The sequence below is a fragment of the Dama dama genome, chromosome 26 (assembly GCF_033118175.1).
Source record: "Dama dama isolate Ldn47 chromosome 26, ASM3311817v1, whole genome shotgun sequence".
Classification (NCBI taxonomy): domain Eukaryota; kingdom Metazoa; phylum Chordata; class Mammalia; order Artiodactyla; family Cervidae; genus Dama; species Dama dama.
The window spans coordinates 29,125,639-29,152,957 of record NC_083706.1 but is presented as its reverse complement, the minus strand read 5'-3'; the positions used below and the strand labels follow the sequence as shown (position 1 = coordinate 29,152,957).

The 27,319-nt window shown below is 41.4% G+C and overlaps 1 protein-coding gene across 3 annotated transcripts in view; it reads right to left on the bottom strand.

The window, feature by feature from the left end:
• Window positions 1-15,787: 15,787 nt before the first annotated feature.
• Window positions 15,788-27,319, bottom strand: part of PDE7B (phosphodiesterase 7B) — a 344,452-nt gene continuing 332,920 nt past the window's right edge. For all 3 annotated transcript variants that reach the window (XM_061130037.1, XM_061130038.1, XM_061130039.1), the window contains 2 exons: window positions 24,273-24,353; window positions 15,788-19,447 (listed from right to left, as the gene is read on the bottom strand). In XM_061130037.1, the coding sequence (XP_060986020.1) occupies window positions 19,224-19,447; window positions 24,273-24,353 (305 nt within the window). In that variant the 3' untranslated portion in view covers window positions 15,788-19,223. The remainder of the gene's footprint in view (window positions 19,448-24,272; window positions 24,354-27,319) is intronic.

Here is a 27,319-nt window from a genome sequence, read left to right as displayed (position 1 = left end):
AACCATCCCAGTTTGCTCTGGTGTGAGGGGTTTTTTGATATGTGACATTTTCAGTGCTAAAACTAGGAGAAAGTGAAAGTGTCTGACTCTTTGCGACCCCATGGACTATACAGTCCATGGAATTCTCCAGCCCAGAATACTGGAGTGGGTAGCCTTTCCCTTCTCCAGTGGATCTTCCTGACCCAGGAATCAAACCAGGGTCTCCCATATTGCAGGCAGATTCTTTACCAACTGAGCTATCAGGGAAGCCCCTTAAAATTAGGAGGCTCCTAGACAAATAGGGATGGTCACTCTACAAAGGAATGGCTAGTAGATGCAGGGAGTGAAATCAAGAGAATATGATGCAAAAAAGAGTGTTTGAAGGGAGAAATAGTGAGTTGCAAATGACAATGACATGTGAGATAAGAATAGTTATGACATCTGAATTTGGAAAGATGAGAAATTTCACGAGCACTTTTAAGACAGAAGTCGGACTACAGTGATTTTCCAGAGTTCATGGGAAGTGCAGATAGAGCTTTAGGATCTTTTGGGGAGGATCTTCTTTCCCCTGGCTGCCCTGGATCTTAGTTGTGGCATGTGCGCTCGTGGTTGTAGCATGCAGGATCTAGTTCCCTGACCAGGATTGAACCTGGGCCCCCTGCACTGGGAGCATGGGGTCCAGTCTCATCCACTGGACCACCAGGGAAGTCCCTGAGGAGGCTTTTGTTTTGTTTTTAAAGTTGTTTCTCCTTTGGATGTGGACCATTATTAAAGTCTTTATTGAATTTGTTATACTATTGTTTCATTTTTTTTTTTTTTTTGGCCATGAGGCACGTGGGGTCTTAGCTCTCCAACCAGAGAGAGAACCCTCACCCTTGTATTGGAAGGCAAAGTCTTAACCACTGGACTGCCAGGGAAGTCCCCCTGAAGCAATTTTTAAATAATAAGATTATAGTTTTATTGCAGCCTTAATTGATCTATGCCAGCTATCGTAAAATAGATATAAGAAGAGAAAAGGGTCTCAGTTTCCTGGATGAGGAAAAGGTAAGTTTTCTACTGTTTCTGTGCCTAAATTGTTATTTCTGATTATGTTTTAATAAGCTCTTATGATTCCCTAAGTCTACATAGTTTATTTAACCCAAGACGGTGAACAACCCCTGGAGTCCCATTGAATCTGGTTGAGGAAGTAATTCTTTGTCATTTTCCTTTCCATAAGTTGTGCAAGCCTCTGATGGTTATTCTTCCTTTATGTATTTTCTACATGATTGGGAAACGAATACTTGCAGTACTGAGATGCAAAAGTTCTTAAGATGAAAAAAAAAAGGCATTTAAACAAATTAGGATACACCTGAAACTAAGGAAACATTGTAAATCAACTATCCTTCAATTTTAAAAAGTCTGAAATATGACCACACACAAAAAATTTTTAGGAAGTGGAGAAGAAATCAGGGAAGAGCATGAGGCGAGAACTGGAGAATAGATGAAGGAATTCTTCTTGGAGCTTTGTGAAGAGTACCTCTGCCAATGAGCAGAGAGCCCTCGTTAAGACAGAGAGCGCGCCATTCTCCTTGGCAGTTGCTGTCTGCCTTTTTTGAGACTCTTCCAAATGTGCTTTTGCTCCCATCTCATGAAGATGTTGGAAGTTTGTCTCATTTATTCCTAGTAACTTAAGAAAGAAAATCTTTCGGCCATGCTGCACAGCATGTGAGATCTTAGATCCCCAACCAGGGACCAAACTGCACCCCTTGCAGTGGAAAAGTGTGTGCATGCTAAGTTGCTTCAGTTGTGTTCGACTCTTTGTGACTCTGTAGACTGTAGCCTGCCAGGCTCCTCAGTTCAGTTCAGTTCAGTTCAGTCGCTCAGTCATGTCCGACTCTTTGTGACCCCATGAATTGCAGCACGCCAGGCCTCCCTGTCCATCACCAACTCCCGGAGTTAACTCAAACTCATGTCCATCGAGTCGGTGATGCCATCCAGCCATCTCATCCTCTGTCGTCCCCTTCTCCTCCTGCCCCTAATCCCTCCCAGCATCAGGGTCTTTTCCAATGAATCAATTCTTCGCATGAGGTGGCCAAAGTACTGGAGTTTCAGCTTCCGCATCAGTCCTTCCAATGAACACCCAGGACTGATCTCTTTTAGGATGGACTGGTTGGATCTCCCTGAAGTCCAAGGGACTCTCAAGAGTCTTCTCCAACACCACAGTTCAAAAGCATCAATTTTTCGGTGCTCAGCTTTCTTCACAGTCCAACTCTCACATCCATACATGACCACTGGAAAAACCATAGTCTTGACTAGACGGACCTTGTTGGCAAAGTAATGTCTCTGCTTTTTAATATGCTATCCAGGTTGGTCATAACTTTCCTTCCAAGGAGTAAGTGTCTTTTAATTTCATGGCTGCAGTCACCATCTGCAGTGATTTTGGAGCCCCCCAAAATAAAGTCTGACACTGTTTCCACTGTCTCCCCATCTATTTGCCATGAGGTGATGGGACCAGATGCCATGATCTTAGTTTTCTGAATGTTAAGCTTTAAGCCAACTTTTTCACTCTCCTCTTTCACTTTCATCAAGTGGCTTTTTAGTTCCTCTTCACTTTCTGCCATAAGGGTTGTGTCATCTGCATATCTGAGGTTATTGATATTTCTCCCTGCAATCTTGATTCCATCTTGTGTTTCTTCCAGCCCAGCGTTTCTCATGATATACTCTGCACATAAGTTAAATAAGCAGGGTGACAATATACAGCCTTTACGTACTCCTTTTCCTATTTGGAACCAGTCTGTTGTTCCATGTCCAGTTCTAACTGTTGCTTCCTGACCTGCATACAGGTTTCTCAAGAGTCAGGTCAGGTGGTCTGGTATTCCCATCTCTTTCAGAATTTCCTGCAGTTTATTGTGATCCACACAGTTGAAGGCTTTGGCTCAGTCAATAAAGCAGAAATAGATGTTTTTCTGGAACTCTCTTGCTTTTTCGATGATCCAGCAGATATTGGCAATTTGATCTCCGGTTCTTCTGCCTTTTCTAAAACCAACTTGAACATCTGGAAGCTCATGGTTCCTATATTGCTGAAGCCTGGCCTGGAGATTTTTGAGCATTATTTTACTAGCGTGTGAGATGAGTGCAATTGTGTGGTAGTTTGAGCATTCTTTGATATTGCCTTTCTTACAGATTGGAATGAAAACTGACCTTTTCCAGTCCTGTGGCCATTGCTGCGTTTTCCAAATTTGCTGGCATATTGAGTGCAGTACTTTCACAGCATCATCTTTCAGGATTTGAAATAGCTCAACTGGAATTCCATCACTTCCACTAGCTTTGTTTGTAGTGATGCTTTCTAAGGCCCACTTGACTTCACATTCCAGGATGTCTGACTCTAGGTGAGTGATCACACCATTATGATTATCTGGGTCATGAAGATCTTTTTTGTACAGTTCTTCTGTGTATTCTTGCCATCTCTTCTTAATATCTTCTGCTTCTGTTAGGTCCATACAATTTCTGTCCTTTATTGAACCCATCTTTGCATGAAATGTTCCCTTGGTATCTCTAATTTTCTTGAAGAGATCTCTAGCCTTTCCCATTCTGTTGTTGTGCTCTATTTCTTTGCATTGATTGCTGAGGAAGTCTTTCTTATCTCTCCTGGCTATTCTTTGGAATTCTGCATTCAAATGGGAATATCTTTCCTTTTCTCCTTTGCTTTTCACTTCTCTTCATATCACAGCTATTTGTAAGGCCTCCTCAGACAACCATTTTGCCTTTTTGCATTTCTTTTCCATGGGGATGGTCTCGATCCCTGTCTCCTGTACAATGTCATGAACCTCCGTTCATAGTTCATCAGGCTCTCTGTCTATCAAATCTAGTCCCTTAAATCTACTTCTCACTTCCACTGTATAGTCATAAGGGATCTGATTTATGTCATACCTGAGTGGTCTAGTGGTTATCCCTACTTTCTTCCATTTAAGTCTGAATTTGGCAATAAGGAGTTCATGATCTGAGTCACAGTCAGCTCTCGGTCTTATTTTTGTTGACTGTACAGAGCTTGTCCATCTTTGGCTGCAAAGAATATAATCAATCTGATTTTGGTGATGACCATCTGGTGATGTCCATGTGTAGAGTCTTCTCTTGTGTTGTTGGAAGAGGGTGTTTGCTATGACCAGTGCGTTCTCTTGGCAAACTCTATTAGCCTTTGCCCTGCTTCATTCATTACTCCAAGGCCAAATTTGCCTGTTACTCCAGGTGTTTCTTGACTTCCTACTTTTGCATTCCAGTCCCCTATAATGAAAAGGACATCTTTGTTTGGGTGTTAGTTCTAAAACGTCTTGTAGGTCTTCATAGACCCATTCAACTTCAACTTCTTCAGTGTTACTGGTTGGGGTTACCATGATATTGAATGGTTTGCCTTGGAAACGAACAGAGATCATTCTGTCGTTTTTGAGATTGCATCCAAGTACTGCATTTCGGACTCTTTTGTTAACTATGATGGCTACTCCATTTCTTCTAAGGGATTCCTGCCCACAGTAGTAGATATAATGGTCATCTGAGTTAAATTCACCCATTCCAGTCCATTTTAGTTCGCTGATTCCTAGAATGTCAACATTCACTCTTGCCATCTCCTGTTTGACCACTTCCAATTTGCCTTGATACATGGACCTAACATTCCAGGTTCCTATGCAATATTGCTCTTTACAGCATCAGACCTTGCTTCTATCACCTGTCACATCCACAAGTGGGTATTGTTTTTGCTTTGGCTCCATTCCTTCATTCGTTCTGGAGGTGTTTCTCCATTGATCTCCAGTAGCATATTGGGCACCTAGTGACCTGGGGAGTTCCTCTTTCAGTATCCTATCATTTTGCCTTTTTATACTGTTCATGCGGTTCTCAAGGCAAGAACACTGAAGTGGTTTGACGTCCCCTTCTCCAGTGGACCACAATCTTTCAGACCTCTCCACCACAACCCATCTGTCTTGGGTGGCCCCACACGGCATGGCTTAGTTTCATTGAGTTAGACAAGGCTGTGGTCCTGTGATCAGATTGGCTAGTTTTCTGTGATTGTGGTTTCAGCGTGTCTGCCCTCTGATGCCCTCTAGCAACACCTACCATCTTACTTGGGTTTCTCTTACCTTGGACGTGGGGTATCTCTTCACGGCTGCTCCTTACCTTGGACGTGGGGTATCTCTCACGGCCGCCCCCCCTGACCTTGAACGTGGGTAGCTCCTCTCGGCCCTCCTGCGCCCCCGCAGCCGCCGCTCCTTGGAGGTGGGGTAGCTCCTCTCGGCCGCCGCTTCTGCGCTGTCACAGCCTGGCGCTCCAGGCTCCTCAGTCTCTAGGAATCTCCAGGCAAGAATACTGGAGTGGGCTGCCATGCCCTCCTCCAGGGAATCTTCCCAACCTAGGGATTGAACCCACATCTCTTACGTCTCCTGCTCTGGCAGGCAGGTTCTTTACCCCAAGTGCTGAGCATGGAGTCTTAATCAGTAGACTGCCAGAGAAGTCCCCCTAGTAACTTCCATGCCTCTATTTTAAGCAGCTTAGTTATTATTCTTTACCAGCATGGACGAATGATGGTGGAGGGACCATGATTGGGTAGAAGATACTGGAAAGATGAACTGGAGTTCCACTTTCCAGGTGTTGGTTTACAGGCTGTTCTGCCCACTCTTTGATTGGCCACTCCTGGCTCTTTCCATTTTTTGCATTCTCTCTCCTTTTGATAACCTTAAGTCTTCTGTAACTATTCATCTAAGGTTCATTTTGTTGAATAATCTTTCTTGGAGGACCTATTATCTGCTAGAAGTATGGATTTACACTGGGCATGAATTGGTGAATGAGACAGTTTCAGGGAACACTGTGTCTGGAAACACGACCTCTGAAGTTATGACAGCAATCTTGCAACAGCTACCATGGAAGCAAAAACTGAAATATATACCGACAATATTGCCTAGAGTAACCCTCCTTGAATTCTGAGCAAGGTGAGAAAAATCAGGAGAGTGTGTTTTCATGTTTCCTGTTCATATGACCATTTAGCAATTTAAAAACTTATTAAGCTGCTACTATGTGGCCACACTGTTCCAATTCATTTGATCCTTTTAAGAAGCCCATGAGCGGTGCTATTATTACCTCATTGATGTAACAGGGACACAAAGAGACTGATAAAACCCTCCAAGGGACAAATAGCTACTAAGTGGCCGAGCCAGAATTCCAGTTCAGGCAATCTTCCTGTAACCACTCTTCTATGCTGTTTCTCCGCTAATCACCACTAGAAATCAGTGGCTTAGTAGACAACTGCTGGTTAATCATAGTAGAGGTGGAGGTTTGAGGGGAAGAGAAGAGTAACATTCCAAATATTGCGTTCTTTGGGTGAGTCTCTGAGAAGCTGTAGTGACCACGTAAACCAAACCATCCTCTATTTCTCTACCAATGCTTCCTTGGACTAACCAATGTCCCAGTATAACTTCAATACATCGTGCGTTTCAGTGTAATGTTTACTGACTTGGGTCTTGATTTCGAAATTACGTTCCAGTTGAAATTGGTGCTTGTTGGTATTAGAATTGCCTTATAACTTCTTCATTTCTAAAGAATATTGGATTATAGATCCTGTAATTCTAGGAGGAAGTAGGCCTCTGCATATCATGTTAGCAGAAGACGGGGTTGCCTTTAAAAATCTTTACTGAACTCTCTAGAATTCTAAATAAAAATTTCAGGAAGGTTTGGAGGCTTCCGGGCAGCAAGGTCAGTTTCAGGGAAAAAGAGGTATTTTATTTTCTAGCAAGTTCTCAAATTCTAAGAATGGTCTTTTTCTTAAATTAAATGTTAATAAGAAATAACCACACAACGGTGTCTAAGTGATCTCTTTCTCTCCGTATTATCCATTGCTTTTTGAGAGCCAACCCTGATTAGATATAAGAGGGCTTGAGTGAAGTCTTTTTTCCTTGCTGATTTCTGGGCCTCTTTTTCTCCATGAACTGAGTTAGAATTGAGATTAAATCCTGGATGTTGCTTGATTTATACTTTACAAAGAGATTGTTTGCATTTCCAATGTATAATTAGAAATAGTTATCAAAAATCATTTACCTTTTAGTATCCATTTTTAGTCTTTGCTGCTACGTAATATTCTCCATTATTAAAGAGTAGCCCATTTGGTTGGTCAGGGTAAATTTCTTTCCATTTTTCAGATTTATTATATCTCCATTTCATCCAGAAAACTGGCATATTTGATGAACCTTCCTGTTATAGCTAGCTGCCTGGGCTCACAGTTGACCTCTGTGGACCCAGTACAAAGGACACTTAAAAAGTGTTAGCTACAGACCCTATCTCTGCCTCTAGACTGCACACAGAATCTAGACCAGTAGTATTGCTGGGTTTGGAGTCCCCACAGGAGAAGCTGAGCTGGTTGTATGCTGAGATCTGGGTATTGCTGCTTCTCAAAGAGCCTGCTCCCATCACCCCTCCCAGCCAAGGCTGTCTGGGTTGGGAGCTGCTAACCACTCTCTGGGGGCAAGCGCAAGTTACTGATGCCCAGAACCTCCTTGGGCCCATCACAGTCAATCCAAACTGTAAGTCACTTCTTTCAAGAGCTCAGGGTTCCTCTTTTCCCCATGGCTTGAAAGTGTATCTAGGAGAACTTTGTAAATGCCAGAATGTCTCCTTCCAGACACAGAGGGGATGTTGGGACTAGTTTTCTGGGCAATCAAATGCCCAGCGTAACCCACCATCCCTCACCTGACTTACCACCTAAGAATAATGCTTCCTCCACTTACTGTCTTCTTCTATAACCTCATACTCCATGTTATTCTGATCTAACCTTTCACTAGAGTCCTCCTTTCTGATCCTTGTATTTCATTCTCTGGAGCTTCCAGAACAGGATAGACACACAATTACACCCCCTATCTCCACAACTGACATTCCTCTATCCTTCATGCTTCAATAGAAAACTGCCCCCCTCCTACCCCGCGCAAGACCCTGCTTTCAAGATGCCTCTCAAATGGAGGCCATTTATCACCAACTGTCCTTCATGTCAGGATTGGGAAATAGGATTGGTGTCCCTCTTACATCTGACTGCCACTTCTAGACCACTAGTCCTCTACTTTCACTGAGATGTCCAAAACGCTGACACTCTGTTCCCTGGGGTTCCTGTCATGTAGCAGCAGCACCCCCTTGTCTCTGCCATCATTTGATGTTCCATATTCTCTGTTGCAGTTACTGCAGAGGCCCCGGGCTTTTCACCCCAAGTCCTACCTTCATTCTGCGTGTCATGACTTCAGCATGAAGTTGATAACTCATCTGCCCCCAGGCCCTTTTTGTTCTTCATCTACACTAACCTTCTCCTCCACGTCCTGAAGCTACTCCCTCCTGTGGCCAACCCTCCTGGATCTGTTGCTTTGCTTCCAAAATACTAGTGAATAAATGGATTGGAGTGTCTGGAACATTAGTGACGATGAGAGAGTGAAGAAGCTGAAATGTGGAATAAGACACACATTGTCATCTCCAGATGGCAGAAGCCAGAGAGATTTTCAAGAATTTTTTTTTTTTTTCTGAGACAGATCTGAATTAGTAAGTGAAGAAGATAGAAGAAAGATAGAAAGATGTGCTTTCGATCTTTCTTCCTATAAGATTTTTCTCCAGACTTTCCCTCCAAATATGCAAAACAACTCTATCTCAAACCTAAAGCATTCTGTCCCAGTAGCCTCACTCAGGGGGAATCCAGAAGATGTGCATGCAGTGTGTGTGTGTGTGTGTGTGTGAATGATGGGGTTGATGCCATGGGGGATAAGGCACAGAGTGGATTGGTGCACAGTATCCAGCTGTACTGAACTGAACAGAACTCCCATCCTCTCAATGTTCCTGTCCACCTAGAACCTCAGAATGTGACTTTCCTTGGAAATAATTCATGTAGGTGTAACTCGTTAAGATGGGATCGGACTAGATTAGGGTGGATCCTGACCCCATGACTGGTTTCCCAAGGAACACCTGGAAGCTCCCAAACACTAGAAGAGGCAAGAAAGGCTTCTTCCCTGGAGCCTTTGGAGGGAGTATGGCTCTGAAGGCACCTTGGTTTCAGACTTCAGCCTCCATATCTGGAGAGAATGGAGTTTTGTGGTGTGAAGCCACTCAGTTTGTGGTGACCTGTTAGAGCAGCCTCAGGACACTATATAGCAGGGGAGGAGTACCTTGGTTTCAGCCTGGTTATTCTTCCTTAAAAGCTTATTTTACTTTGAATGTTAAAGGAAAACCAATACAAGCTCACTTCCCTCACCATTTCTCCTCCTGGCCTTCTGTCTCCATCACCAGCCTCATTTGAATTAGAAGAAGAATTAAAAAGGAAGCTTTTGCGGTGGCTCAGTGGTAAAGAATCCGCCTGTGATGCAGGAGACCCAAGTTCAACCCCTGGGTTGGGAAGATTGCCTGGAGAAGGAAATGGCAATCCACTCCAGTATTCTTGCCCGGAAAATCCCATGGACTGGTCGCCAAGAGTCGGATATGACTATTAAGTGTCAATAATATACAAAATACTGTACAAAGCACTGCAAGTATATTAGCTCTAATCCTCACTCCAAAGTTACAAAATAGGCTCTATTATTATTGTTTCTGAAACAAAATTAAGCCTCAGAGATCACTTTCTACAAGTGATAAGAGGAGGATGGGACAAATTGGGAGGTTAGGATGGACATATATACACTACTTTGTGTAAAATGGCTGGCAGGAACCTGATATAAAGCAAAGGAAGCTCAACTCGGTGCTCTGTGAGGAGTTAGATGGGTGGGCTGAGGGGTTTGGGGTGGAAGGTCCAAGAGGGAGGGGACATAAGTATACATATAGCTGATTTACTGTAGTGCAGCAGAAACTAACGCCGCACTGTAACGCAATGATGTGCGTGTGCGTGCTCAGTCGTGTCTGACACTTTGCAACCCCATGGACTATAGCCCGCCAGGCTCCTCTGTCCATGGGATTTCCCAGACAAGAATACTGGAGTTTCCATTTTCTCCAAGGATCGCACCCACGTCTCCTGTGTCTCCTGCACTGGCAGGCGGATTCTTTACCATTGAGCCACCTGGGAAGCCCAAAGCAATTATATTCCAATTTAAAAAAAGAAAAGGAAAAAAGAAAGTTAGTGGAAGCATCTAAGAGCTATTTCACAGCATGTTACATAACTCAAGGATTGAAAGATCCATCTGAACTTTTTGTTCTTCCCCAAGTCAATCAGGTTAACACTTGAAAAGTCATCTGTAATTCTAGAACACATTTCTCACTTATGCTAATATATGACACTTGGCATTTTATTTTCATTTGTAAGTTATTTTTTTCAAGTGTGGATGAAGTCCTTTGATATGTCAAGTCTGACTGTTTGCTTAGAAAGGTCCAAACAAAAATATAACAGTGGGAAGTGGGAAGGGATAAATAGCCCTAAGAAATGACCCTTCATTTTGATCCCTTAGGCTTTACTTTGCTGACAACTTAAGAAATGCACATGTAATTACTTCTGGGGAAGAGAAAGCAGGAGTTGGTAATATGGGATTGCAAGTGTTTGAAACAAAGATAAAATAGGAGATTTCATCTGCTGCTCTCACATTCCTTTTTAAAGATGAGTGTTGGGATTTATGTCTCCCTTTTCTTGGATTGTCTGTTACAACAGGAGACTTTTATTAGCTCTGCAAAGGAAGCAATTTAGTGGTCCTGTAGATTTCTCTTCTATTTGGATGAAAGAAAAAAACTAGAAATCTTTGGGCATCAACTTTTTTAGGGGAATTATCTTTGCTGTCACCACTCAAAACAGCAGGCTCGTAAACTGGGAGGAGAAAACATGTTGTCTTCCTAAATCTTTTTCTTAGAGACAATGTAAGTCTACTGGATAGAAATTCAGCAAAATTGAAAAGCAACATCAGTATTCAAATTATAGGACATTTATTGTTCCAGTTGGAACATGTTTGTTCGGATTTAAATAGTAATGTTATTGTTCTGATATGATTTTCAATTTATCAATCAAAATTATGTTCTTTCATTTAAGAAGTATTTGTTTTGTGCTTTCTGTACTACACTGTGGAGAATATACTGGAAAGGACAGCTACTCCTGTTATCAAGGAGCATATGGGCCAAGGGGCGAGGGACATGTTGCTTCTTGCTAATATTTAGTGAGTACTTTCTGTGTGCCAGGCTTTCAAGTGCTTTATATGCATGAACTCTTTCCATCTTCAAAAGCTCTATGAAATAGGTAATATTTTTTTAATCATTATTTTACCAATGAAGAAACAGAGGCACAAAAAGTTTAGAAACTCGCCTGAGGTCAGACATCTCAGTCAGTTCAGTCACTCAGTCATGTCTGACTCTTTGCAACCCCATGGACTGAAGCACACCAGGCTTCCCTGTCCACCACCAACTCCAGAGTCTGCTCAAACTCACGTCCATCGAGTCAGTGATACCATCCAACCATCTCATCCTCTGATTGTCCCCTTTTCCTCCTGCCTTCAATCTTTCCCAGCATCAGGGTCTTTTCAAATGAGTCAGTTCTTTGCATCAGCTGGCCTAAGTATTAGAGTTTCAGCTTCAGCATCTGTCCTTCCAATGAATATTCAGGACTGATTTCCTTTAGGATTGACTAGTTTGATCTCCTTGCAGTCCAAGGGACTCTCAAGAGTCTTCTCCAACACCACAGTTCAAAAGCATCAATTCTTTGGTGCTCAGCTTTCTTTATAGTCCAACTCTCACATCCATATGTGACTACTAGAAAACCCACAGCTTTGAGTAGATGAACCTTTGTTGGACCTTTGTTGTCAGACACCTAGTAAGTAGTAGATTCAAGCCACAAGCTCAAACAAGTTAACCACAATGTTATATTATATCTCAAGTTGGGCAGAAAAGACACACACATATTAATAATAATAAATAACTAATAATCACTAACAAAACTAAAACAAATGATAAATGGGGAGATCATTCTGGGTTGATGTGGTCAAGGAATCCTTGATCATATGAAACCAAAATTAGATCTGAAACATACCATTTATATTGCCATTGTGGAGATGTGCCTTAGTATATGGGAGGTTCTGAGTAGCATGCAGGAGAGGAACTTGAGTGTTTAATTCATTGCTTCTTAAACTTCTTTGGCTCTGAAGCCATTTAAAAAATTTTAAAATTTTGACCACCTGCTGCAGCTTGTGTGTTAGTTACTCAGTCATGTTCTCCAGGCAAGAATGGGTAGCCCTTCTCTTCTCCAAAGGATCTTCCCTATCCAGGGATCAAACCCGGAGTCTTCTGCCTTGTAACAGATTCTTTACCATCTGAGACACCAGGGAAGCCCTTATGAGCTCTTATTTCCTGAACAGGGATTGAACCAGTGCCCCCTGCAGTGGAAGCACGGAATCTTAACCACTGAACCGCTAGGGAAGTCCCAGAAGCCATTCCCGCCCCCACCCACCCCCGCAAGGAATAGTTATAAACACCTTTTAGCATATGCATTGTCAAGAGTAATTTGGGAGAACAGAATCTATTTTAGGATCATCTATTTACAGAGACTCCCCTGGATTCTCCATGTTTGCTGTCAGTGGCCAGAAAGGATCTAATATTACAGGGGAAGGGCCACTGGAAATGTCTGTGGATAGAATTTATAGGGTATGAATGGAATTCATGAAAACTTGACAGGATATCAAGTTTTGTTTGTTAACCAAATAACTGGGGTTGTAGTATCACTACCTCTAGGAAAGCCTTGACAGATTGGTTCTCTCTGGCTAGGCTGAGGAGCATTTTACTTTACATACAGAAAAGAAGTTCTGCTTTCCTGTGGCTCAGACAGTAAAGAATCTGCCTGCAATGCAGGAGACCCTAATTCCATCCCTGGGTCAGGAAGATCCCCTGGAGAAGGAAATGGCAACCCCCTCTAGTATTCTTGCCTGGAGAATCCCATGGACAGAGGAGCCTGACAGGCTATAGTCCACGGGGTTGCATAGAGTTGGACCCTACTTAGCAATTAACACTTACTTAAATGTCCCTGGTCTTCTGTAATTAGTACCCTAGGGACACTGTCTTCTTCTATAGTCCTTTTTTACAACATTTTGTCCATATTATAAGGATTGTTTTATAGTCAAACTGGTCACCTGTAAATATAATCATGCTCAATGTCTATTAATGGATCTTGTGTTTTCTTTTGCACAAAAAAAGTACATCTAGAGAAACTGAAAGTCATACTCCAACTCCCACTTTGTAAATTTTTGTTCTTTAAACAATGTAAGAATTTCTATCTGTTGAGTATCCTCTTTCTGCTAGAAACCGTGCTATATGTTTATGTATGTCTTCTAATTTTGACCTCACACTGCCCTGGGAGGTAGATGTTACTCCCATTCTAGACATGAGGAAATGGAGGCACAGAGAGGTGAAATTGTCTGCCTGGGGTTAAATAGCAAGTGATAAAGGAGTTTGAATTCTGGTTTGCCTTCAAAGCCCACACTTTTGAAACTCCATCAGACCACTTCCTTAAAAAGAAAAAATTACTGGAGATTAAATCAGTATTTGCAATGCTAGAATTTAAAGTATTTCAGGGAATTGAATCAAAGATACACCGTTCCTTAGATGACTAAGCAAGGCAATCATGCATCGTCAAACCATATCAGCTAAAACTTAAAAATTTTTTTCTAATAATCTCTCTGACTTACTTAAAAAAAAAAAAAGACCATCATATACTGTTTCATAGCTAAAAGTTCCTTGTTTAATCATTATTCTAATGTTTGTCCATCACATTCCTATGGAGGCAGGACGGAGCCTTCTCCCTTCTTCGACATGTTGTTAGGAAATGCCTCTGTTTTCTGGCCTGCTCTAGAACAGACAATAAGCTTTAGCTGAGAACACGTTTGGAGGTGTGTGAGTGAGTGAATCAAGTGTGCCTGGAGGCACCAGTCCATGCCTGTTCCTACAAAGCCCATGAAAGCCCAGCAAACTTTTGGGGACTGACGCCAAGGACCAGAGCCCTCACTAGCTGGATGTGGGACTTCAGTGGCATAGATGCAATGTATATAAATGACTCTCATTTTTGTTCTTTGGAGCTGTTTCCTTCACAGAAATTTCTGACAAAACTGCTAACAACAGATACATTAACTTCTATTCTAGAATATAGAGGACTAAACAGAAAACTAGGCTGTAGCTAAGGCAAGAGGCTTCATCACATAGTCTTTTCCTGTTTGTTCGTTTAACAATTTTGCCAATAAAGAGGTAAAAAAACACAGGCGTGAGTCTAACTTCCCAGTGTAAGATCACTAGCATTCTTTACTACATTATTCCCCATATGTTATCCACATTCTTACCCATGTGTGAATGGCTATTTGTGAAGTGTCTGATAATTGAAGAGGAGAGAACTTGCATCTATTAAAAGCCTACCACGTACCAGACAGAGTGCTGGGTGCTTTTTGCATGCAATCTCTTTTGTTTTTTTTAAAGGCTTTATAAAAAATTGATTTGTTTCTTTTTGGCTGCACAGCGTCTTCGCTGCTGTGCATGAGCTTCCTCCAGCTGAGATAAGCGGGTGCTTCTCCTTGTTGCCGTGCACAGGCTTCTCTTTCTGTGGAGCACGGGCTTTAGGCGTGTGGGCCTCAGTAGTCGTGATGCATGGGCTTAGCTGCCCTGCCGCATGTGGAATCTTCCTGGACCATAACAAAACCATTATTTTCTGGAAATAATTTTGGAGAGCATAACTTGCCTGAAGTCACAGAATAGGTTAGTGACAGAATCAAGATTGGGACCACTTTTGCCTTCCAAGCTCATCTGCATGATCTTATGTTATTCTCCATCTCTCATGGATGTTCACACAGAATCTCAGAAGAGTTCACTGGTAATGCAAATCTTTGACACAAGTCTGAATGCTCCTGAAAGGGTTGGGTCTTTTCTTTTTTTCCTTTCTACTTTTTGCTTGCACTGCATGGCATGTGGGATCTTACTTCCCTGACCAGGAATCAAACCCATGCCCCCTGCAGTGGAAGCCTGGTGTCTTAACGACTGGACCACCAGGGAAGTCCCAGACTGGGTCTTTTTATATCCCAAGTGTCTAGCCCAACTTCTGGCACATAGTAGATCTCAATCAATATTTGTTGAATTAAATTCAGTTGCTCATATAGGCTTGGTCTATTTGATGATGTTTCAGCTAGGTTCCTGGGTACATTTGAAAGTTATGTCTGACTTTTACTTGGAAAACCACTGCGACTGCGGTCTCACTTTTGATTTTGATTGGATGACTCTGAGTGTTGACAAATGAAAAAAGTGACTTTACATTTAGACATGGGGAAGCATTACAGAATCAGTGAGATTCTGAATATAAATCTTAACAAAATAGATATGAGAGAAATAAATAAAGATACAACACTGTTTCTTGGAAACATGGGTAGTTTTTGTAGTTTTTTTTTTTCATTCCTCCTCTATTTCCAGATAGATTCAGGCACTCAGTTGTCCTGCTTGAACTTTTCTGTTGTTCTTGGCGGTTTCCAATCCTGAAATACAAGACTATATTTTTCACAAGTAAGTCTGCTATGGTTCCACAACCTAAAGTGTTGTACATTATTCTCATTCATATATGAGTTTGACAAATGTGGATCAGAAAACTATCAGGACTCAGGGGAAAGGCAGAATTGAATGATGGCCCTTTCCCCCTAATTGGCAAGTGATAGCGTTATGGACATGGCTATTTCTGTAGCATCCAGTGGAATGAGTCACACGAGTCATGGCTGCAAGCAGTGTTCTTGACCTTGACTTTGAATCTGACTGGTTGGCTGATAACATGCTACCTGGTGGAAATCAGAGTATTTATTTTTCATATTGTGATATTTTAAAGAAATTATCTTTATTTTTAATTGTTTATCTAGACATGCCAATGAATATTTAGGCCACATTTTGAGCAAAAACTCACAAGGTGTTCATTTGTTTTTTTTCCAAACTTCACGTGTGTACACAAAACAACACAATTTTAAGGGTTTGCGTAAAAGAACAAAGCATAAGAAATATAGTGAGATACAAGCTCATAACCAATGTTCAAATCAGTGAGCAGATCTGATTCAACATGAGAAAAGTTTACAAAACAAGTCTGTGGTTTGTAGGAAGCACTATCTGGTGATGGTGTTGCAGGACACGATCCCCGTCCCATTGCGGGAAGCCGTAGGCAGGTAGAAAGACAGCAGGATGTTCACTCGGCCTATCAGGGAGTGATGGGGAGGCCAGTGTTTCAGGAAAAAACGTTCTGACTGTTTGTGGGTGCTGTCAAGAGGAAAAGCAGACTTTGTCCATCAGGCCTGGCAGTGATATCTATTCTCTCTTTTGATTTTAACTTTACCTGAACCCTTTGATTCCTTTCTTCTCAAGCACTGAAGGAATTAAACTTGGAAAGTCAGCAAGTGACGATCCAGAGTCTAAGGGGAAAAAAAAAGTGAAGATCAAGTCCCCAGATGATCCAACAGCTGTGTCTTAACTAGTAATCAGACTCCTTCTATTGATATATTGCAAGACAGCCACCAGTAGGCAGGAAAAAAGAAAACAAATGTTTTCACATTCTTTGTTTTTTTGTTTTTTTTTACAAAAAAAATGGATCTAGGAACTCATATGGTTGAAGGAAGGAGACAAATGTAACTAGTTTATGCATCACATCTCATTCTGCTTCAGATTTTTATTGTACTAGTAGCTGCTTCATAGGCTTAATAGTTAGATATTTGGTAGTTTTCTCTGTGAGTTCTTCTTTAAGACCTAAAATACTTGTGTCCTATAAATTTGGAACTACGAAAAATGCCTCCAGTCTTATTTATTTAAATTATGATATAAATATTGTTTAGACAAGGTTTCCTAAACTCAAAGGAGAGGCTCCATTAGCTAAAACGTGTCTTCTTCCTTATCTTTCCTGTATCTTCCTCAGTAATTGCTTTCTTTGATTTGATCTCATGAAAATTAGAAATAGACTACTCAAAAGTTCTCTGCATCACCAAACCAAAATAAGTGAGTTTGGAAGCAGAAATACATTCAATGTGTTCTCTTTTGAGGACTCACCAAGCTAAGAGCTTCAGAGTATTAAAGCCATAAAGAATCATGTCAGTTCATAGTTATTATAAGAAAAAAAAAAAAAGCCCCCAAAACAAACCCAAAGTTTGTTAAGTTTTCACAACTCCCCTTCTTACCCATATCAATAATTTCAACTTATTATCCACCCATTTCATGAGGTTTTCACACTTGCTTTAGTACCTTCTGACCACCTCTCCTACTTTAATGAAACTACAACCAACTTTCCAATTCACCCTAAACCTTAACTCTGCAAGCCTCGGTCTTTCTGCAGGAACTTAATACAATCCAGTCAAGTTTCTCACATTTCATTTGTATGTTAGGAGGAAAAAAAAAGAGTTGAATTTAGGAAATGAGAGTTAGCTGAGGTTCTATCAGCTTATGAAACAGCTTGATAGTAGCAGAAACAATCATGTTATCATTCTCCCCATTACCACACTGTTGAAGATAAAAAGAAATGGGGCATTGCCAATTTTCATCTAACATTAGTTATGCTGGAACTTCTAAAGAAAAGGTTCAATGTGCCGAGTTTAGTTGACTAGAGAAGAATGCTGTAACAAACTGACTTTCCAGCCAAGTGTCTGCAGAAAAAACGGCAACAAAATTCCAAGGTGACTCTGCTAGCTAGAGCCATAATTAACCACAGTAACCTGCTAGGAAGGTAAACTCTACCAGACAACAGAAATATTTTCTTTCCTTAAATGATGTTAATGTCTGCTAAACAGTTGGGTAGTTCATATGAAAGAAAAAGAAAAGTCCAGTTACTATTAACACCAAAGAAATTCACGCCAACCATAAACCAAAGGTGCTTTGGTACTATAGCCAGAACAGATGATGGTGTTAGAGGGGAGCAGGGAAGTCCCTGATGGTTAGCTGACAGGGTTATGGAAGGTTGGTGAGACCTGCTCTGTGTCCCATGAGGCTGACACACCACCATGTCCATGACAGGAGTCGTAGAAACACAAGCTAATCAGCTGGCTTGTTAAAACAGAGTGCAACATTGCTGTATTGAAAGTGACTTCAGGCTTGTTGAGTCTTGTTCATCTGAGGAAACCATGCTTGCTGCCATAGATTAGACACTATGGTCTCAAGCGGAATGCGTGTGAAGTTTCCAAAATATTTCCTCAAAGACTTGATTCAGTTTTGGTTTGTGACCTTAGCTGGCAAGCATCAAGGTGGACATGGGCAGGCAGTTCAGAAGGACATCTGTGAGGACTGAAGTTGGGCAGCTTTCAGAAGATGAGAAGATGTTTAAAGTTAAGGCCTTTATCTGCAAACAATAGTATATTAATAAACTCTATACCATATTTACAAATGCATTCTCTTGTATTAAAACTAACAGTATTCTGTTCACAGTGCCATTGTTTATACAGGTAGCAATCCCATAATACTCATGTATTTTCGCGTGGGAATCAGTAGCGCTTGATATTTACAGAAGATGTACAGGTGTGAAAATAACATGTCACTGAATCTGAGTTACTGATAAAAGACAGATTGACTAATGGTGCAAAGGAATGACTGTACAGCACCTTCCCCTCGCATCGGATAGGACACGTGGTTTCTTAAATTGAGAAGATGCCAAATCTCTGACCCAAAGTGGCATGGAGTCCGTAACAAAACAATGAACCCCCTGTTCACGTTTGGGTACGTTGAATAATCTTTGTCCAGAGTTTTAGATCCATTGTCTAGTGCATAAAATAGAAAAGTTAAAAAGATTTATTATTATTTTATAATAATAATTATTATTAAAATAGAAGGTACTTTCTCTCACGCTCTCTCTCGCCAGTGCTCTTGCACTTAAGACCAATGTCCTTGGAGTTCCAAATATGCTGGTGTTTTTGTCATGCAGCTCAGCAGTCCGATGGCCAAGGCTAAAATGCTCTGGACTCAGGAAGCGCCGCCCGTCACAGTGTGACCCAGGGCCCCAGGGGCCACGGCAAGAGCACCTCTTTCTTACTCCCTAGTCGTCTCCTCCAGGGTCAAGCCGGTCCCTGGAATCGGCTCCCTCATCGTGGAATGGAGTTGCTCATTTCGGCAGCTGATGCTGAGGTGACGGATGGCTTCTGTACACTTGGGAAAAGGAGGGAGGCAGGTGAGTGGGAGGAGGGTGGTCTCCGAGGAGCTCCTGGGTGATGTCCGGAGAGGGGCCGGGTTGATCAGCAAGAGCCCCCAGAGCATCCGCCCTCCCAGAGGCCTCTGCGCGAGGAGGCTGTCAATCAGTGTGCGGAGCAGGGCGCCGGCCCCGGGCACTAGGGGGCGTCGCCTTCGGCCACAGTCTGCTCCTCGGCCTCGGTCCCTGGGCCTTTGTGGTCCGGGCTGCCATCGCCACTGCTTCTGTGCTGTTTGGGCAACAGGCTCTTCCACTGGGCTTTGTTGTGCGCGAGATGGCTTAGCATGCTCTCAGACAGGGCGCTGTGTCCCGTGAAGCGGGCCCATTCCCGGAAGAGGGGCTCCACGATGTAGGTCATGAAACCTGAAACAGGCAAGGCCAACGTCATCACCAGCAGGGCAGTAGGACCACTTCTTCCCTCACACACACGATTGGGCCCATGATGCACTCGGCCCCAGGGGTATGGAGGCCTCCAAGATGTGGTCCCTGCCCTCAGCCTAGGAGCATGAGGTAAGTCACCTTAGGCTTGGCATTTAACCTCTCTATGCCTCCGTTTTTGCATTTGTAAAGAGGAGTGAAGAAGGGTACCAAACCCGTAGAGTTGTTAGGACAATGAAATAACACATGTGAAATGCTTAGAAAGTTCCTGGCTTATAGCAAACACTCAGCAAATATTGGCTGTTACTATGTGAAGAAGGTTCACTGGAGAAGGGATAGGCTACCCACTCCAGTATTCTTGGGCTTCCCTTGTGGCTCAGCTGGTAAAGAATCTGCCTTTAATGTGGGAGACCTGGGTTCGATCCTTGGGTTGGGAAGATCCCCTGGGGAAGGGAAAGGCTACCCACTCCAGTATTCTGGCCTAGAGAACTCCATGGACTATCGCAAAGAGTCCACATGACTGACCACTTTCACTTTCATTTGAAGAAGGATCGTGTAGGACTCTGCAACCCCATGGACTGTAGCCTACCAGGATCCTCAGTCCATGGGATTTTCCAGGCAAGAATACTGGAATGGGTTGCCGTTTCCTTCTCCAGGGGATCTTCCCGACCCAGGGATCGAACCCGGGTCTCCCGCATTGTAGGCAGAAGCTTTACTGTCTGAGCTACCAGGGAAGCCCTGAAGAAGGATAAAGACATATAAAGAAAAAAGTTAAAAAAAAAAATGAGCTAGAACTAAGGAAAGTGGCTGAGGGAGGGGAGGAAAGGGAAAGTGACACCAGGAAGCCACACATTGTTGATTTAGACCATCTGAAGAGTTCATTCATACATTTACCCTGAAGATATTTCTTCAGGATTATCATTTCACATTTTTGTCTTACTTTCTATTATGTTAAGCAACCAGGTGTAGATAATAAAAGTTCTTTGTCTTCAAAACAGATTTTTACCTGCATAAAAGTTCTGCTTGAATGATGAGATAATGATGGGTTGATATGAGACTTCTTTGTTAGCATGTCTGTTCTCTTAATTATTTTAGCCTTGTTGAACTTTCTAATCACGTCTCACTGTTAATGTGCTTTCCATATAAAGCATGATTTATTAAAGCAAAGATAATTTCCAGTCTAGGTTGGAATTATTGGATTCATCACAAATTTGGACATATTTAGGTTTTATTGTATTTCCCTTGAAATGGTATTGGGAGAAGGGGACTTCTGTGGTATGGGGAGAGGCAAGTTTTTTTCAGCATAATGAAATCTTCTGACAACTCTCCCTGTGTGTTTATAGTCATGCGAATTATAAGGCTTGACTGGATTACTTTTTATTGGACAAACAGCCAATACTTAGCCTTTGAGGATGCTCTGGAGATGAGAAAAGGATGCATTGATTCTAAATGTTAGTATATGTATCTGCATTTTCTCATTAGATGTGAAATATGATTTAAATATTATAAGATGATGTTAGATAACCTGACTCTAAGGAGCAAAAATTTAAGCCAGCGACTTACTGTGTACATTTTGATAAGTTTATGTGGGGAGACAGACAATTAAGATTTCATTCTGGAATGTTCTTGTTTGCTATTCTAGACTACCTCCACATCTAATTTTGAATATCTTCCATCTTAAGAGATATTAGATATTATATATCTAAAAAGATAGTCTGCAATATTGTTATACTATTCTGAAGTTTAAGGTGTGAATATTTACCAGGTTTATCCTGAGTATTAAAAAGTTACAAATCCCATACTTAAAAATCCAGTACTTAAAAAAAAGTCAGCTTATTTTTTTCCTGAAATTACTCTGGAGTTGCATCTCTATATTTCTACTCATTAGATATAAAGACCTCTAATAGGAGATAGGAGAGTGATTTTGAAGTCTGAATAGACACCATGAGGCAGTTTTTCTCATGAAGCAAAGCTTCTGCATGATTAGATTCGAGGCTGTCCCACAGGTTCCCACTGTATTTGTGCAAACTGACTCAGATGGTAAAGAATCTGCCTGCAATAAGGAAACCCAGGTTTGATCCCAGGGTTGGGAAGAGCCCCTGGAGAAGGAAATGGCAACCCACTCCAGTATTCTTGCCTGGAGAATCCCATGGACAGCGGAGTTTGGTGGGCTGCAGTCCATGGGATTGCAAAGAGTTGGACATGACTGAGTGACTAACACATTCACATTCACGCTCTTCTACTAAGTGATGCAGAGCCTGACTTTGTGGGGACATTGCTCTCCTGAAAGGTTACAGGTGGGGGAGGGGAGAAATGATGGCCTCAGAGTTAACAAGGATTGAAGAAAGCCTCTTTTTCTTCATCTTTCTAGCTTTTTTTTTTTTTTTTTTAATGGCTTGCAAGATCTTAATTCTCCAACCAGGGATCGAACCTGGGCAGTGAGACTGCTGAGTCCTAACCACTTGACAGCCAGGGAATTCCTAATTCCTTATCTTTCTATGAAAGTGAAAGTGTTAGTCACTCAGTCAGGTCTGACTCTTTGTGATCCCATGGACTACAGCCCTCCAGGCATCTCTGTCCATGGGATTTCTGAGGCAAGAATACTGGAGTGGGCTGCCATTTCCTTCTCCAGAGAATCTTTTTGACCCAGGGATTGACCCAGGCCTCCCTCATTGCAGGCAGATTCTTTACACTCAGAAACACCAGGGAAGCCCATCTTTCTATAGGTTTCACCAATTGGAGATTCATTTGATTGAGCACCTACTTTTTGAAAGGTAGAGTTTGATGGGAGTGGGGAGGAAGGTGGGTGAGGGGTGGATAGAAAATCCTTTTTTCACTTGGGTAAATATGAATTACTTAAAAAGAGAATCAGATCGAAGCCTGAGACGGCACTCAGGAAATCCTCATTGTGGATTGGGAAAGGAAAAAGAGAGGACATTTTCAGTCCCAAGGGAATCAGGACAGAGGAACTACCTGCATTATTCATACCCACTGGAAAAATATTTGTTTGGGAGGCTGGAGCCCACAGCTCCCATTAGACTCTGTTTATCTATCTGGGTTTTTCCAGTTTAGCCTGATATGTCCCTGCATACCACACCTCCAAGCCTTGAACCTGCAGAGCTGGGAGATGTGGAATGGAGACAGAAAGATTTATCTGCTGAGGGTTATTTTATAATCACTCTTTCTCCTTATTACTGGTGTGCTGGTGTAGCATCCATGGGATTTTCCTAGGCACTCAATCCTCATCCCATTTTAAAAACAGGTATCTATGGTAACCACATTTTCCTGAGCTGAAAATCAGGACATATGATCTAACAAAATAAGTGTGTTCTCATGACAACAAGAGAATAGAATCTCCAAAATCAAGTCTGTCTTGCAAATCCAGGTTGTGTGCTTAACAACGTAAGTGCTTTTCTCTGGGGACTGAAAATGTCTTTAACAGGTGCCTGGCAAATTCCTTTCTAACCAGAGTTTAACAAACTGGGCTCTGGGATTAGGATTTGGGTCAGGGTCTATTTCCTTTGAATTGCATCTGCAAAATTTCCAACCAGATACAGCATTGGCTCCAAGGAGGCTGAGGTTGCATTTCCGTTAATACTGCTGCCCTTCGCCCTCCCCAGCAATTCTGTAGCTTTCTCTGCTCTGGATTCTTCCTGGGTTCTGCTTTTTATAACAACACCCCTCTCCCTTTTTCAGGTGAAGGAATCAGTTTAATTGTAAACAAAATATAATGATATTAACGGCAATTGAGAAAAAAATTATCAATAATTTCAGTGTTCCCATGTATCTATTTTAATATTTGCATATTCCCTTCAGATTTTTAAAAACTAGATTAATTTTATTCCTATTTCCTTAGGTTGACTTTGCGACTCTTTTGTGAGGCTATGGATTCAATTTGACCCTCAGTAATTGGAAGCATATCATTCTAACTGCCTGGTTTTCTCAATTTTCAATTGATCTTTTTGGGTGCCCCGTGCCCTCCCAATCTCCAGGCATTGAGCCTTGAGCCTTGCAAAAGTTTGCTGCACTGTGACTGCTTTAAGTTGTTTTAAGGCAGTTCTGTCTGAACTGTGTTAAGGCAGTTCAGAAAAACTTAAACTGGTACATGTCAGGACCATAGTTTATAAGTAAAAGAGTTCAAGTTCTGAGTTTGGTTTTAACTGGAGGAAACTGCAAGGAAAAGAAAGACTTGCTTTAAATGTAGATGGAATTGATAGAGTGTTTAAAGAAGTGAAAGAAACGAATAGTTATTTTAAAGGAATTAGAGTTACTGTTTAACACTTTATTGAAATTGACAATTGAGAGTGTGGCCCTAAAAGAACAAGACTGAAAATACATTTTGAAGTGAAGAAGCATGGGACCCCATGTCACGTGTTTATGGGCCTGAGTCTGGGGACCCAGCCTTTGAAATTATGCATTGAGGATGAAGGGTAGTGACCGAAATGGAAGGATCCGAAACTATAGATTTTCCACGTTTCAAGTCCTAAAGAGAGAGTGAGCTAATCTGACCTCCAGCAGCCAATAATTGATTCTTGTTACTTTCCTTCATTTGGTTTTGATTCAATTCTAAACAACAAAGTTAATACAAGTTGTTTATTAAGGGTCTATAACAAAGACTTTACTGTATTTTTCATCTCAATTGATAATTATTTAGTAGATAGGTCATGACTAGAGTGTTTACTTGGATTCAGTTATTCAAAGGGGCATTAATTAGTTCGGATCTTTCAAAAGCTGTGTGTAGATCTTCTTTGTGACTCTTGGCCGAGGTGTCAAGATTATTCATTTAAAATTACAGTTGAGTTCAACTCACCAATTTGTATACTAGGGATTGAATCTTTCTGTTGATTGCAAAGAGGACTGATTTCCAGTTCAAATTTCTGTTCAAGATCACCTAAGAAAGAAGAAGAAACACATTGGTATTGTAGAACTTGAAATTTTTAATGGTCTAGTTGGAAGGAGTTACCTGGGAATTACCGTTTCTTGCCTTGTTGCTAGGAATGCTCTAGCAATGACTGACTCTGCCCTGCTCTGGTAATTTCTGTGAAAATTTAAAATATCAGCATATCAATGATCATTTACAATAGGCTCGTTGTTAATAGGTATGCTCTGGGATTAGAATAAACTTTTGAACAAAACTTTATATGAACAGGAAAATGAATGGCCAATTTCCTAATACTGAGATGGAAGTTCTGGTTTGAAGTTACAGATTAAGAAAACAGGTTTTATGTTTTTCCCTCCTTTCACTCTGCCTGACCCTCATCTGGTTTCACCTGAACAACCAGGAATAATAAGTAGGCAGAAAACAAGGAAGAGGAATTATAAATAGGAAGATCTCATATGAGGGTATCTCTAGAGCTACAAAATTAATCAAAATAAGGGTCTGATTCTTTCAATCTTACTCCTTAGAATTTTACTCAGTATAACTAAAAATTAAATAAAGTATAAAGGTCAGGATGATCTTTTTTTAAAAAAAAAACTTTATATTTTTTACTGGGATATAGCCGATTAGCAATGTTGTGATAGTTTCAGATGAACAGTGAAGGGGCTCAGTCAGACATATACAAGTAAGGATGATCTTTCTTTATAATGCCTCTGTCAGCTAGAAGACCAAAGGAGAAATACATCATGCAAAGCTTTATCAAAATACTTTATTGATTCTTCCTGAAGGTGAAAAATTGTGGGTAATTTTCTCATTGGGAAAAACAATCTAGTTAATCAGTAGAGAAGCTGGTTCTCAGAACCACTCGCTGAATTCACAGCTGTGAATGCACTCCTCTAAACTAGAGGAGAAAAACACACATATTTATACCATGTTTGCTGTGTGTCAGGCACAGTTCTAAGCACTTTACCTATTTAATTAATTTAATCCTCATAACAAGCTCAGTATAGCCCCCATTTTATAAGATATGGAAACTGAGATGAAGCCTAGAGAAGTTTGTTGACTTAAGTCCTTCTGGCAATGAGGAGGGGAGCCCAAATTCTAACGCTGGAAGTCTGGCTTCAGAAGGTCTGCACTTAACCACGGAGCTACGATCTTTTGAGATGCCACATTTCTGTCATTTTCTCTAAGACTGTAGCCATGGCTCCCTTGGTCTCTAGGGCCATTGTGATTCTCAAAACCGATGTGAGGAAATCACTTTGGCTTAACCTGAGGGGTTTAGGGAAGCCAGGTGACAACGGCCTTGAGAGGACAGGTATGACACCATTTAATATCAAAATGAATTCTCCTCAAGTTGATTTCACTCCTTACCTCCTTAGCTCCGTTAATAGGGATTTTTCAGTCAAGCATGACACTTGGAGGGAAGTTTCTCTTCCTTCTACCCTCTGTATTGAGGCAGCAAATCTCATTTATTTCTCTGTTGAAATATCTCTTTTCCCTGGTTTCACTCTAGTCTGGCTTCTTTCTTTTTTCAAATTGAAGAATAGTTGATTTACAATATTAAATTAGTTACAGGTGTACAACATAGTGATTCAATAATTTTATAGATTATATCCCATTTAAAGTTATTATAAAATATTGGCGATTTCCTATGTTGTACATTACATCATTGTATCTTATTTACTTTATACTTAGTAGTTTTAACCTCTTAATCCCCTACTGCTGTCTTGCCCCTTCCTCTTCCCTCTCCCAGCTGGATAGCCTCTAGTTCTCTATATCTGTGAATCTGTTTCTGTTTTTTTTTTTTATATTCACTCATTTGTTTTATTTTTTAGATTTTATATATAAGTGAAAGCATACAGTATTTATCTCTCCCTGTTTGCTTATTTCACTAAGCATGGCACCGTCCAGGTTTATCCATGTTTTCACAAATGCAAAAATTTTATTCTTTTTTATGACTGAGTGGTATTCCACTATGGACTTCCCTGGTGGTTCAGAGGTAAAAATCTGCCTGCCAAGGCAGGAGATGTGGGTTTGATCCCTGGGTCAGGAAGATCCTCTGGAGAAGGAAGTGGCAACCCACTCCAGTATTCTTGCCTGGGAAATTCCTGGCAGGCTACAGTCCATTGTGTTGCAAAGAGTCAGACACGACTTAGGGACTAAACAACAACAATAACTAAAGTATTCCATTATATATATATATATACATACATACACACACACACATACATATATATATGGGCTTCCCTGGTAGCTCAGTGGTAAAGAATCTGCCTGCAATGCAGGAGACTCGGGCTTGGTCCCTGGGTCAGGAAGATCCCCTGGAGGAGGGCATATCAACCCACTCTAGTATTCTTGCCTGGAGAATCCCATGGACAGAGGAGCCTGGTGGGCTACAGTCCATGGGGTCGCAGAGTCAGACAGGACTGAAGCAACTGAACTCGCAGACACACGTACATATGCATATCTCACATCTTCATCTGGTTTCTTGAAAACTCATTCTTATTTTCTGTTTCTTAGCTAGTTTCTTTAGTATTTCTTCTGCTTCAACTGCATATGTTGCCCTAATTGCACTTTCTAAGACAACTCCCATTGTCATAGTCTCTACTTCAGCCTGGTATACAGGGGCCTCAACAGATCCTCTTATTCTTACCTTCTCTGGAACCAAACTGGTCTATGAGGCACGGGGATGGTCCCTTCCCCATGCCTCGTCCCATTTCCACTGCTCTCTATCCAGATCAGTGGGACTTCCTGCAATGATGCTTATATTCTCTCTGCTGCCCACTATAGTAGTCCCTTGAAATAAGAGTAATACAACTAAATTTTACATTTAATCAGATTAATTTAAATTTAATGGCCACATGTGCCCTGTGTCTATCCTATTGGACAGTGCGTTCACTACACATCCTTTAATACCCAGCTCAGATTCTACCATCCTTAGCACTAGATCTTCTCCTGTGACCTCCACCATGAGAGGA